This window comes from Selaginella moellendorffii, unplaced genomic scaffold (assembly GCF_000143415.4).
Source record: "Selaginella moellendorffii unplaced genomic scaffold, v1.0 SELMOscaffold_1, whole genome shotgun sequence".
Lineage (NCBI taxonomy): Eukaryota > Viridiplantae > Streptophyta > Lycopodiopsida > Selaginellales > Selaginellaceae > Selaginella > Selaginella moellendorffii.
Genome location: NW_003314262.1, coordinates 3,315,445 through 3,329,236, shown reverse-complemented (window position 1 = coordinate 3,329,236; position 13,792 = coordinate 3,315,445). Strand labels below are relative to the sequence as shown.

General features: G+C 39.3%; 1 protein-coding gene across 1 annotated transcript; it reads left to right on the top strand.

Moving 5' to 3' along the window:
* The first annotated feature begins 2,537 nt into the window (after positions 1 to 2,537).
* On the top strand, positions 2,538 to 3,101 carry LOC112348293 (protein ALP1-like). The gene has a single exon (XM_024680538.1). The coding sequence runs from the start codon at positions 2,538 to 2,540 to the stop codon at positions 3,099 to 3,101; it is 564 nt and encodes a 187-aa protein (XP_024536306.1).
* Positions 3,102 to 13,792: the final 10,691 nt, after the last annotated feature.

Sequence of the window (13,792 nt, the reverse complement as noted above, 5' to 3'; positions counted from 1 at the left end):
TGCATCTGGCAATCATTGGTAATGATTGACTATCATCTAGGATAGTTGATTATCCGTGTCCAAAGATTTTGCTTGATTGTTGTTGATATAGAATAATTTGCTGTTTTTTGGGATGGTAGATTCTTTCTTCAACGATGATTATGCATTTCTTTATTGATGGGATGATTGATAATCTTTCGTAATGGTCAGTTATTTCTTTGATGGCTTATGGCTTTTTGCAATACCACATATTCTTTGTGGTTTGCTCTGGATTAGTCTCTTGGGTTTGAGACATCAGTAGGATGTTGCTGACACCTGCTTAGGCAATTTGAATTCCTTGGTGTTGTTGATTGGGATCTATTCAGATTTGCTTCTATGATAGTTGACATGAATGAGTGTTTGTTGGTCTTCCCACATTCATTCTGTTCTGTTGATTATTGCTTAAGTTAATTCTGATAAGTTGGGATTTCCTTTGGGTAATAAATTCGCGAGCATTGTGTTTGTCAGTCAATGATACTTTGTGTTTATTTGGTTGTCTTTGGCAAGTTGTTTGGCATACCGTCTGCCATCTTTGATAATTAAGTTTCATTATTGAGTTTTCTTGATGATACATTGGTTATTGAATTTTGTTAGATGGTGAATCTTATGTTTTCCAAAAATGATGATCTTGGTGGTTCCTATACTCTAAAACTGGTTTATCAGATGATAACTTACTTGGAATACTTTTGTGTTCTAATCTAAGCTATATTCAGTGATAATTAAATCTCTAAGATATCATTATTTATGATTTTGATATTGTCCATCTATTGATCTTTGAGTTTGGGCCAGTATAGGCAAACTGGTTTCGGCACTTCGTGTGAAAGGTGAAATCTCTACTCATGGGGTAGCTACTGTCGATTGGTTATATCACCCGCCTCTCTCTCAATGTTCCTTATTCCGTTAAAAGGGCATGACCGTGTAAACAACTCTAATTTCCTATTTACAATAGTCTATCTAAACTTTACTGACGGGTTTGGTTTCTTTGCTCAGGAGGGTTGGGGCCTCTAGCTTCTCTCTCTATGTCCTTGCAGGCAGGGGCATATCACACTTTTGTAAGCTGGGTGACAACTAGAGCAGCAAGGGTGGCTAACTCTGTTGGTCATTTCCTTGTCGGCGACGGCCAGAAGGTGTCTGAGCTGGTAGCGCATCCGTGTTAGACAAAGAGGTTTGGTCCGCCATGCCCGTAGATATTCCAAATGAGCAAATCTAGACACTTTCCATAAATAACTTTTGGGACCAAATTGAGACTAATGCTAAGGGCATGATAGCGAGGGTGTTTGGCAGACATGGTAAGCTATCATCTAGTGAATATTGAGGGACCAAGCTCAATATTGCGAGTGTTCTCAACACTAGCAAGTGCAAGTCAACAAATGAGTTTCTCTAACCAGGTCAAGTATGCTTGACTAAATAGACACTTAGGAATTCCTTCCTTATGCTCATCTGGTCAAGTGCACACACAAAGACCAGTTTCTCAACTAGCTTAGGCGGAAATTGATAACAGGTCCAGCAATACCGACCTCCTGCCGTCGTGGCAGTAAGGAAAGAGTGTCTGTAAGGGCGGGGTTCCATGCTCCACCTACCTGAAAATTTCTCCCCCCCTCCAAAAAAAACTCCCCTCCCCCTTTTTTTAATGGTTACATGTAACCCCCTTCTTTATATGCCATGTAGGTTTACACATCAGCATTTTTTTTCCCACGTCATAAAGGATTAGGGCACCAATTTTGTTTGCCCTAAATTGAGCGTACAGCATGCTACGGCTCACCAATTCTTCCTTGGCGATCATTTCCCATGCTGTAGGGATTGTGATGAGGTACTTAAATTTGGTAGAGTTGTTCTTTCTGGAGGAGGAGGACATGATTTTAGTTCCGGTTTTAAGAAAACTCTTGTTCATTCAAATGGTGGGGGAAGTGATTGCTATAGTTCTTTCTATGCCATGTCCCACTACATCTTCATTTGTTGAGAGAGTGATCACTAAAAAGGAGCTCCGAGGGTTATCGATCGGTGCGTACTACATCAAGTCGAGAAGTCTACACTAGTGGTATCAAACAGAGCTTGAGGTTCTTCATATAGATCCACAAAGATTCAGAGAAGTTTTTCGGGTTTCGGTATCTACATTCACTTTTCTTTGTGATAAGCTTGCTCCAAAATTGGTCAGGAGGCCTCCTCTAGGTTTGGTAGAAATACCAGGGCAGCACTTGCCTGTTTCAAAGCAAGTAGCTATTGCTTTGAAACGTTTAGCATCTGGGGATATGTGGTGAACAATTGGTGATGCATTTGGAGTGGCTTCATGCACTGCCCAAGCTTGTCTATGCCGTTTCAGGTATGCATTGCTTGAGCATGAAGGACTAATGATCCATTAGCCGGATGAGGAGGGAATGAAAGAAGTTATAACTGGATTTCAGAGATTGCGTGGATTCCCAAACTGTTGTGGTGCAATGGATTGCACTCACATTGCAATCGAGCTCTCAGGATCAAAGGATGCAATGGATTGGTATGCTGGGGCAAAAAAGTAATACTCGATGGTAGTTCAAGCCGTGGTAGACAATAAGATTTCATTCCTTGACATAACAACAGGGTTAGCAGGTAGTGTTCCAGATAGACGAGTTTGGAATTCTAGTGGTTTGAAGAAGGCTTGGATTGAGAAGAAGTGTTTATGTGGTCTAGTGTACCACACAGAGTTTGGGGACATTCCACAATATATCATTGCAGATGGAGGATATGACTATGCTTTACCGGTGTTGGTCCCATATCCAAACAGGTTTCATGGCAAAGAGCAGTACAACTTCCTTCATTCTTTTACGAGGATTGTTGTTGAGCAATCTTTTGGAATTTTAAAGAGACAATGGAAATTGCTAGCTCGGAAAGGATTCAGAGGTCATCCAGGCATCCTTGCAAATAACATCATGGCCTGTTGTGTGCTACATAACTTAATGATCACACGGAATAATAAGTTCATGGAAGATTTTGACCCCGACAAATTTAACCATGATGCAAGCTACCTTCCACAAAGGTCTCTTCGTTCAGCTAAAGATGGCATAGCATTGAGAGACATAGTGGAAAAGTTTATAGAGAGCTTAGAGTGACAATACTTTTGTACTTTATTTACTTAAGAGTGACAAAAACTAAACGTTTTGGTGTTGATCCTCTTTTAAGATCCTGCTGCATGAGACTTGCGCCACAGTCGACCAGCAGCTCAGAAGAACGATGATCACAACAATGGCGATGCGCTCTCCATGTGATGGTTTATGTCAAGCTCCCTCTGGTGATTATCAGTATCAAGGCTGGGTGCTTGTGCTGGAATGTAAACAGTAAACTGGGAGCAACAAACGAACAAAAACAAAACTATTACCTGTTCTGGTTTATGTCAAGCTCTCGCCGATTGATGGAGGAATACTTTCTTCTGTTTTTACCTATTCTCAATCTGCGAATTTCTTTTTGTCTGTTGATCCCGAATCAACACTCGCCACTGGCGTTGATTGGTCGCTATTGCTTTCAGCGGATAAAATGCTACTACCATCTTCATCTTCCTTCCTGAGAGATTTGTAAAAATGAGAGAGTGAGTGAGTGGCGGTTGAAGTCAGCTTAATAACAAAGTGAGTGGTGTGGACGAGCCAAAGTGATGATTCATCCAGAAAAACCAGCGGAGCGAGAGTATAAATACCTTTGTGATTGATTGATCAATCCATCCATTGGTCACTTCCTTTAGCAAGATCACAAGCGATCACCACCTATAAGCAGTATAAAAACAATGGAGGAATTCTTTCTCCTGCTTTTCTATTTGTACCTGTTCTCGATCCAGCGCTGCAGTGACATTATGGACCAGCTATAGCGAAACTGTCCATGGTCCTTCTCAAAATGCCTCTTGTTTCAGATCCATTCTAGATCCCTAGCAAGTGACACATCGGCTTGTGGCTGTCCACTTACAAGAATAGAACAAAAATGAAATTGAAATGCAGAGCCTACATGCAATCGCCCAAGGATCTAAAAATACCTAGTATTCCCAGCAATTAAAGTCGCTCCTCCTCTCATGCTTCACTACCTCCACAGCTCCCTGCTCCATGAGAAATAGCATACCCTAGATTGATCCAGCAACGCTCCACCGTAATCTTCAGAATCCATGCCTCTTCTCTGTCTGCCGTTCCTGTCCCAGCTTTCTTGGCCAACACCAGTGCTGCTGCCCTGGCAAGCTTCATGGCCTTGGATGCCACCGATCCACACAGGGACACCATAGCCACGAGGAAAAAAAGACGTGCAAAACCCCAAAACTCTAAAATGCTATGTTAAATAAGTGTAACTTTAAAACACAAAGTTTGCAATTCTACTTCTCCTTTGTCACCATTGATTCCACAAAAGGCTGCCGCAGCAATTGAAGTTCCTCATACATCATATGTGTTCCTTGCAACATCATTGCAACTCTCCTATCTGCAGCAGCAATTGAAGCTTGGTGGCATCGATCATCAGTTGCCTCCATTTTTTCCATCATTTGTATGTTGCTATCTCGAAGTTCTTGCATCATTGCTTTCCTTTGCTCGTCACTTCACTCAAGAAGACCATCAGATCCCTTTGGAGTGCACTTGCATTTTTTCCTTGTAGCAATTGAAACTTTCTTCCCACCGACTTGTACTTCTGGAATGTCCTCGTTAGCATCTCTAGGATCTTGTGTCTCAAATATAACATCTGGATCTGGATTTGCAGTTGCATTTGTCTCTGGAAAAAAGAAAAACATAAGTCAATCAAAAAATCTAAATGAACTTACCATAGCCTGGTGACTCATTTGCAATTGTAGAACCCATAGATGTATCAACTCGGTGGCTACCTAGAACATTAGCTATCGACCATGTCATCCACAATGACATCTCATTGTAGAGGCCTTCATCGAATGCACGAGGAAGCTTTGCATCCTTCTTCATCCCTGTAGTAAACTCACCACTAAAGTAGGATGGTTTCCCTGATGAGATGTTATTCTCGTAATCACTAATCTGCCTCCACTATTTTGCAAGCTCATCCCATTGTAACTCACATTGCTTTTGTGTGCGAAAAAATCCCTGTGAACGTAAGATGTTGGAAATGCGTTGCCACTTCTTTGGTCCTTTCATTGATTTTCTACGGCCACCGCCTTCTTGATCCTTCTCCTTTTCCATCCTCTTTGCATACTAAAGAGCCATGTTTTCATCAGTAGACCATTTTCCTTTTTGTTCATCATTCAAAGTTGGTTCATTTTGGGAAAACAAGTTGTGAAATCAAAAAATAAACACAAATAATATTTATTGTACCTCTGGAATACTTGTTGCTCCATCAAAAGAGCTAGTTCCTGGAGGAGGTAGTGATAATAAAGTTGTGAAAGAGGAATTTTCAATTCCCCCACCATGAAATCCTTGCTGTTGCAAAAATGCATTCAAAACAAAGTAGGAAAAAACAATTGGAAAAAAATACCTGGCTCGATGAATTGAAGTTAGCTTGCATTGTAGGGATACTTGGAACAAATCCAATCATCGGGTTGAATGTAGGAATGCCAGATTAAAAACCATTGCAAAATTTTACTAAACAAAAGAAAAAAACAAAAGAGAAAATGAAAAGTACCTGGATCATGGTTGCATTTGGCATAGATCCCATGCTAGCACTAAAAGAAGAGCCCTTTCCTCCCTGGACATTAAGAAAAACAAGCAAAATTCTAGAACTACAAAATTTCATACTTACATAAGTTTGAGCTATTGATGAACTAGAATAAAAGCCAAATTGCAACCATGGATAAGGTGAGGGTGAGCGATTCTCCATTTCTTACAAACTTCTTTCTCAAATCACTGCAAAAATCCCCCCTAAAACCCTCCAAGAACTCACACGCTCACATGGCGGCAAAATTAGGGCGGGTCAAATTTTTAGATGATGTGGCAATTTAGCCACGTGGCATTATTTTATTTGTTACCAGATTCTAGGCTCCAGAAGAAATTTATGGAGGGGACACCGAGTTTCCCCCTTCCCCCCCATTTTTGGTGCCATGTCACAAGGGGGGGGGGCATGGAACCTAGGGTTTTATTTCTCCCCCTTGGAAATTTTCCCCCCAGGGTGGAGCATGGAACCCCGCCCTAAGGACTGGCCGACAAGTAACTTTCGATACCCGAAGTCACATTCGCGACAGCCTTGATGGCAAATCCTTCGAGAAGATATCCTGATTCTACACCAACAACTCCAATATCTTCTTTGATATAGGATCAACCTTGTCATTGATTCGAACTGAGTCACCAACACTCTCAACTTCCATCACTTGAACCCAAAAGGTCCGATATCCCTTCTTAGCTACTTTTTGAGCGGCTCTCGCAGTCAGGAACTTAGCATCCCAATCCTTTGAGGAGCACTTTTGCAACTGAAAGGACACATTGGGACGTCCTTCTGACTTCAACGTAATACGACTTTGTCTAGCACCATAAATCCCCTTTATATACTTGTTGAAGAAATCCATACCAAACACCATCTGAAAATCTGGTATTTTCAACACTACCAAGTCCACTCTTTCTTTCCACTTGGATATCTTTATTGGAACGTCACTCACAAACTTTCTGGCTACTTGCCCATCTTTTGCAAACTGGAAGTGCATAGGCGACATTTGCTCAGCATTCAATCCTAACAACTTAACTAAGTCTTTGGATATCACATTGTGCGTAGCTCCCGTATCAATCATCACTCGGATTCGGTGTCCACAGACAAATCCTACCAAATACATCAACGGATCAGTGTTTGCATTGACTGCTTAAAAAGCTTGAGGAAAGCAACGAAAGTAACTCACCTCCTCTTCCTCATAGTCTTCATTGACCAACTCGTCAACCCCCTCGGCTTCACCACCACCATCTTCCCTCATGACATTAACATGAGACCTTGTCTTATGCTTGTTGGGACATTCCGAGGACCTATATCCTGACTCTCCACAATGAAAGTAATGACCCAAACTACTTGTTCCGCTAGGAGCAGGTTTCGCAAGTTGCTGCTGCTTGTACCCACCAGGAGGAGGAACAAAGGGCCTAGGACCAGAAGAAGCTGCTGGTGGTCTTCAACCACCACCACCTTTGTTAACTATTGTTTGTGAGCCTCCAGGGCAGAACCTACCTTCCACCCTCTGTTTCCGGTCACCTTGTTTATTCCCAGAATTTTTATTCTTGTCCAAGTTACCAGCATACGGTTGCTGATATTGTTCCATGAGTGAGTGACTAAAGGCAACTTGTTGCACTGCCTCCTTACACTCCAGGTACATCTTCGGCTTAAACTTCAAAATCTCATTGCGAGAAAGTGAACTTAAACCTTCCAGGAAATAAGTTCGAGCATCTTTGTCACTTATATTTGCAATCATAATGCGCTTCTGAGCAAACGCATTAACGTAATGCATGAGATCCCCTCGCTGCTTTAACCGCCACAGCTCCACACAAAGTCTCAAACCAAGATCATCCGCCAAGTATTCCTTACGAATATGAGACCACATCTTGGTCCAACTTCTAGTCTGCCTTTTTTCAGCACACATCTGGCACCACCAAGTTTTGGCATGATCAGTGACAAAGGATTGCGCGCACGCAACTTTCGTACGATCATCTACGCCTGCCGTTATGAAATAGTTTTCCATATCATAGACCCAGTCTTCCAAAACCTGATAGTCCCGCATGCCTCTGAAATTGGGTGGTTTCGGAGGCTTGAACTTTGAAACTCGTGCAACCATGGGCGGCTGCAAAACTTCATCATCCTCAGAACTTGAAGAGGATTCTGGTTGCTTAGGCTTAGCTGGTTTAGCTACCTTAGCTTCTTTCTTCCTCTTCTTATTCTCCTTCTTCAATTTGCGAATCTCCCTTCGCAAATTCTCAATCTCAATTTCTTGAGCCATACGCTGCAACGCCATAGCATCTGGCTCTTCCTCTTCTAACTCAGCCTCAGCCTCTTCTGCAGCATCTCTAGCAGGAGTTTCCTCCTCTCGATTCGCCTGTCTAGAGGTTGTAGCGTTATCAACACAGTTCCTTTTCACCATCCCGCTAGCTGCATGCATATCTCTATCAGTAACTGAACATGCTTACAACGTTCTTACCGAATGGTGCAATCCAACTAATCCTACACAAGTCGCGTCGGATCTACTAGAAAAGTCTCTGCATATGCAACTTGAGTCAGAAAATCCGACAAAAGTTGGATAGGAATTGTTAAGACAATTCCTCTGATACCAAATGTAGTGCACCTGAATTTGGAGCCGAACTCCAAGCCCGTTGCACTACAAAAAGAGTCCGGTACAATCCCACGAGCACCAGCTCCCCATATCCAGCACCTGCATGCAAAATGGTGTCAGACGAAGTCTGGCACAATTTTGGCATACTAGTGGCCTAACGCGAAGAGGAGGGTACCCCACCGACTAGAGTAACGTGGGACTTGGGTTTAGACCCAAGCCAGATGCAGAACAAGGAACGACACAACCTAGTGGGAGCCAAACTAATGTCTCAGGTGGTCAGACATGCATTCCAACCACTATCCCTACTATACATTTGGAACCCCCCATAGCCCCCCTATGTTGAGGAACACATGCTTTGGGCTTTCACCCCAAGCCTCCCTTAGTACCAGGAGTTAGTCTCTGGGACAAGTTTGAAACTTACTAAATTTAGAATGGCCTTAGATTGCGAATTTAGGCACAGGACGAACACCATTATGTTCAGGCCGACCTCTACATTCCGTAGATATGCCAAATGAGCGAATCTAGACACTTTCCATAAATAGCATTTGGAATTGAAACAAGACCAACATAAAAAGCATGATAGCGAAGGTGTTTGGCAAATATAGTAAGCTATCATTCAGCGATATTGAGGGACTAGTCTCAATACGCGGGGGTTCTTGATACTAGCAAGTGCAAGCCAATGACAGGAGTTTCTCAAACTAGGCCGAGTATACTTAACAAAAAATACATAAGGTTCCTACTTTATGTTTATCCAATTTAAGTACACAGTCATTAACCAATTTCTCAACTAGCTTAAGTGGGAATGATAGAGGGAACCAACTGTACCGACCTTTTGCCGTCATGGCAGTAAGGAAAGAGTGTTTGTAAAGACTGGCTAACAAGTACCTAAAGTCACATTTGCAACACATGATGCTACAGAAGAAAAATAGAAGGGTCACCTCTTTAAGAAAGCACAACAGCTAATTTTCTATGGCAACTCCAAATTCAATTGTCTTAACCTTAAAAGTTAGCATTCCTTTTAGTTGCATCATACAAATTACCAATTAAGCTGTAAGTTAACCAAAGTTAATTTAAACCACTTCACCAATTTGTAATGGCTATTAAAAATAAAATGGTTTTCGGGCAAAATGATTAACAAATCAACCACTAGAAAAATCTAAGAAACTTTATAAAAAGTTTTCCATCCTAGACAAAAAATAACTCTCAATCTAGAAATGTAAACTTTTAAGACTCAACTAACTTTTTCCTATCTGCAACTTGGTTCACTTTAACATAAATTCTTATGACTCAACAACATGTATAAGCATTCAACATATACCCACATAACTGACATCCAACACCAATATCCGTAAATGCTAAAATGAATACCCAAAACTCAATGACAATGACCATATCTTCAAATATCCATATTGCATTAACACTCTTCTTCAATCAATTTCAAGTTTCAATATGATAACGTTAACTTAGCTACAATGTTACTATATGCAAGTAGACTAACATCTTTATCAACCACTTTAGGGTTGATCATTATTTGATCAAACAATTTCATAAACACATACCTCATAAATACTAAGATATGATATAAACATCACAATAACCTTATCATCAATTGAGTAACATTACAAATAACACCCATATCAGTACTCTAAGGTTTATGTGAGTATCAAGTGTCAACTTAATTTTATAAAATGTAATATAAATGCCATATTCCATCGAAGAGATTTATAATACTTAATACCACCAACTTTGTTTACAATATAGATAAATTTATGTCACCCTCTTTCTGATGAAACTCAAAATTAATCAAACACCAAGGTACTTAAAGAATAATAGTAAAATTCTTTAGAAAAGAATTGAGATTGTAACTCAAGGCTCAATATTAAACCTGGACCAATTGATTTAGCACTTCATCACTATCCACTAACAACTCATCACTTGTAAGACCATTATAACTAACATACATCTAAATGAAGACTTCCAGTTGCATAATTTGAACACTAGCAATAAGATCACACTTTCTTGTAAATCATCTCTTGAAGAAAAAAAAGATGATTTACATATTTAATCTTTTGTCCCTAATGATTTTCTTTTTGGTCTAAATTTTGACTAAGCCTCAAGTTTGCATTTGTATTGCCTTCAATCCAGTCTAAGAAAAGTTTATGAAGGAGCACAATAATGACTACTTGAACTAATAGATTATCTCTACAGTTTATTTGATCTATTCATGATTATGCCTAGAAAGGATCCACTAGTGTGATGCTAAATAGATATGGACTAGTTTATTCACCACTCATAACAAACTTATAGGAGGTTTATTTTTAACCATGGTAATCTGAAATAACTCATGATAACAATCGATAGGCAAACATTAATCTTGCCAACTCAAAGCATAACCTTAAGTTTCTAATATGCCTCATTTATAAGCCTATGCTCAAACTCATATAGACGGTACATTTCATATCTATTTTTTGAGCCCAAGCGAAAGCTTATATAATCTAGTATGAAAAAGTAACTAAATTCTATACCCAAGGGATGCATGCAAAGCCATAGTGACCAAATGTATACCCACTCAGGTCATCATTATCATCTCTATGTATATAATAAGATTAATTATCCACTCACATTGGATAGTATTCGTTGAGACTCATTCTTTGATACTAAATATAGTGCACGTAACTTTCACCCTTTACCCTATAGTGATTAATTATAGAATAACCACAGAATGAAACATCCCTTAAACACATGGGCCAAAAGCAACAGAGTGGAACTTGAGTTTTAAAGTTTTGGGCCACTAAACAAAGGGATGGAGCTAAACTTCTGAGCATTTAGCCAAATAGTGAAAGAACCAAAGCATGGTACAACTCCCGAGCATACACCCAAGGAGTGAAGGGTAGGAGCATAGAGTGATATTAGAAAAGTCCTAAAGCATTTACCATCTTATTATGCGATACGCATAACAAAACCTAATGCTATTTCAATAAGTCTAATATGAGGATATAGGTATTCCACTAACTAGTAGAGTATGGAGTTTAGGCTTGGACCTAAGCCAAATGTAGAATAAAGACTAACACACAAACGGGAAACAAAAATTACACTATACTTTAGATTGATCTTCCATGCCCAACATACTTACTATCCTTACTATACATTTAAACCCCCTTCCAACCCCCACCCCCAAGCAAAACACTTTCACTCAAATCCCACCAATCCCATGAGTTAGTCTTTGGGATAATCACAAAAACTTATTAAATATGGAATAGTGTTAGATTACAAATTTGAATGCAAGAAAAACACCATCATATTCAGGACAATCTCTACATTCTGTAGATATGCTCAACTTACAAATTTGAACACTTTTCATAAATAGCTAATAGGACCAAATATGAAGCATATATAAACAACTAATTTTTCTATTCCACTTTAGTTACTTAATTACACATTTAACCATTTAGAGGATCACAACCTCCATAAGTTCTATTCTCGACTTAGAGACTTATTAGCCTCATAAATGGCCTCTATGCCCCTTTGCTTTTGCACTTGGTTTAAGTTCTTCATATGTCCAATTTCACTATAAACACCGAAAGGTACCATTGATATATTAACCCACTATACTAAGGCTGTGTTTATTCACTTTTATTTTATTGGTAATCTAAAACCACCTATACCTTAATCCCATTTCCCAAAAATTGGGCCATCCATCCCTAAATGGTCATCCCATGACCACACCTTTGGAGATATGGGGAACACCCTTCCCTAATATCCTTTCAATCCCCACCAAGTCCCTTTTCGTCCATAGTAGTGCTTGCCAACATTGCTGTTGGATTAAGGCCTAAAGTTCCATATTCACCTTTAGAACTTCTTCACCACGTGACCATACCCTTACTAACTATACAAAAGGACTACTCATTTTCCTTTCCACAGTCTAGGATTTAAAACAACATTTCAAAACACCATGGCCCTATATAAGCCCCATGGGTACTCCCCCATCTTCCACCTCTGGGTGCACTAGCCAAGTGGCTAGAATGAGGTTTTGATGAGCCACACCAAGTATCCAAGTAAGTAATGCCACCCATACTTGGATTGGGAGCATCAACCATTTAATTTTTCGGGGGAGTTAGAGTCAGTTTCTGAACACTTCACCAAGTTACCTATGTGTTCACTCTAACATTGGACTCCTCAATGGTTATATCATCACCCACCACATGGGTCTTGGTTTTGGTCTTGATTTCCATTTCAGACTCCATTTCAGATTCCATCTCAGATTCTATTGCAAACTCCATTTTGGACTCTTTCTCCAATTCCATCTCGAACTCGGTCCCGACACTTCTATGTGTCATAACATTTGCCATATGTTGGTCCTTTTGTGTCCCTTTACTAGAGACTAATTCATTGATCACTTTGTACTCTTTCTTCAAGCACTTTGTTGGGAGTTCCACTCCCACTCTTAACTTCCCAAGTTGAAACTTTTGGTCCAAACGTGTTATATTCGTGAACTCCTACTTTAACCACTAATATATAACACACTTTTGGCTCCACTTTGGAGCTTAGGTATTTATGTCTCACAGTATGATAACAAGGGTGTCTTAGTGGACATAATAAGTTATTATTTAGTGAATATTGAGGGATTAAACTCAATATTGTAGGAGTGTTTATCATTAGCCAGTGCAAGATACAATGAGATAGAAACTCTTTACCAGGCTAAGCATGTTTAGGTAATAGTATGTAAGAATTCCATTTTTATGCTCGTCCAATATAATTACATTCAAAATGCCCAGTTAACTCTAGTAGCACAAGAGAGTGTAATAAAAGGTCCAACAATACTAATTTTCTGCCATCATAGCAGTAAAGAAAGAATATTTAAAATAACTCACTAATAAATAACTTTTGATACCCGTAATCACATTCACAACAAGTATACTTAGCCCAATTTATTAGTTCTTTTTTACTGTCTTGCATTAGTTTGACAAAAAATCTTATATATTAGGTATTATTTCCTCAATATTGCTAACATGATATCTTATTATGTCTGTAAAACCCTCACTATCATGCCTTATATATTGGTCCCATTTTAATTCTGTGTTATTTATGGAAAGTGTCTAAATTTACAAGTTATCATATCAATAGAATGTAAAAAGTGTTCTGAATAATGTTGTTTCTACCTCTAACATCAATGTAAAAGGTGAAAACTATATACATTACAGCAAATAAGCCTGTAACAAGGTATTTAGAAGATCTCCATTAAAGATGTCTCTTTTTACATTTTTGCAAAATTAGCAAATAGACTTAGTGATATTGCTGAAACAAATTGTCCTTCATATTGTATTAGTACACTATGTAGCATATAAAGAAGTTTTGGCCACAAATGGCTCCTTTAACTATTTCCCAATTTAAAGTTATATCAAATAAAAACTTTACTTTTAAAATTCAAAACTTTTTCTTGAACTTTGAATCAGCTTTCAAAAGGAATAAAAGGGCATGCTAAATTGCTGTTGGAGTGAGGGAAGTTGAGATTACAGAGTCAAGAAATTGCTAGTGACTTCTATATAGCATGGAACAGTGCTGCTCATTGTTGGTGTCATCTAG

Bases quoted from the DNA above. Each gene is read 5' to 3' on its own strand.
- LOC112348293 (XM_024680538.1), top strand. From the start codon at position 2,538: ATGGTAGTTCAAGCCGTGGTAGACAATAAGATTTCATTCCTTGACATA.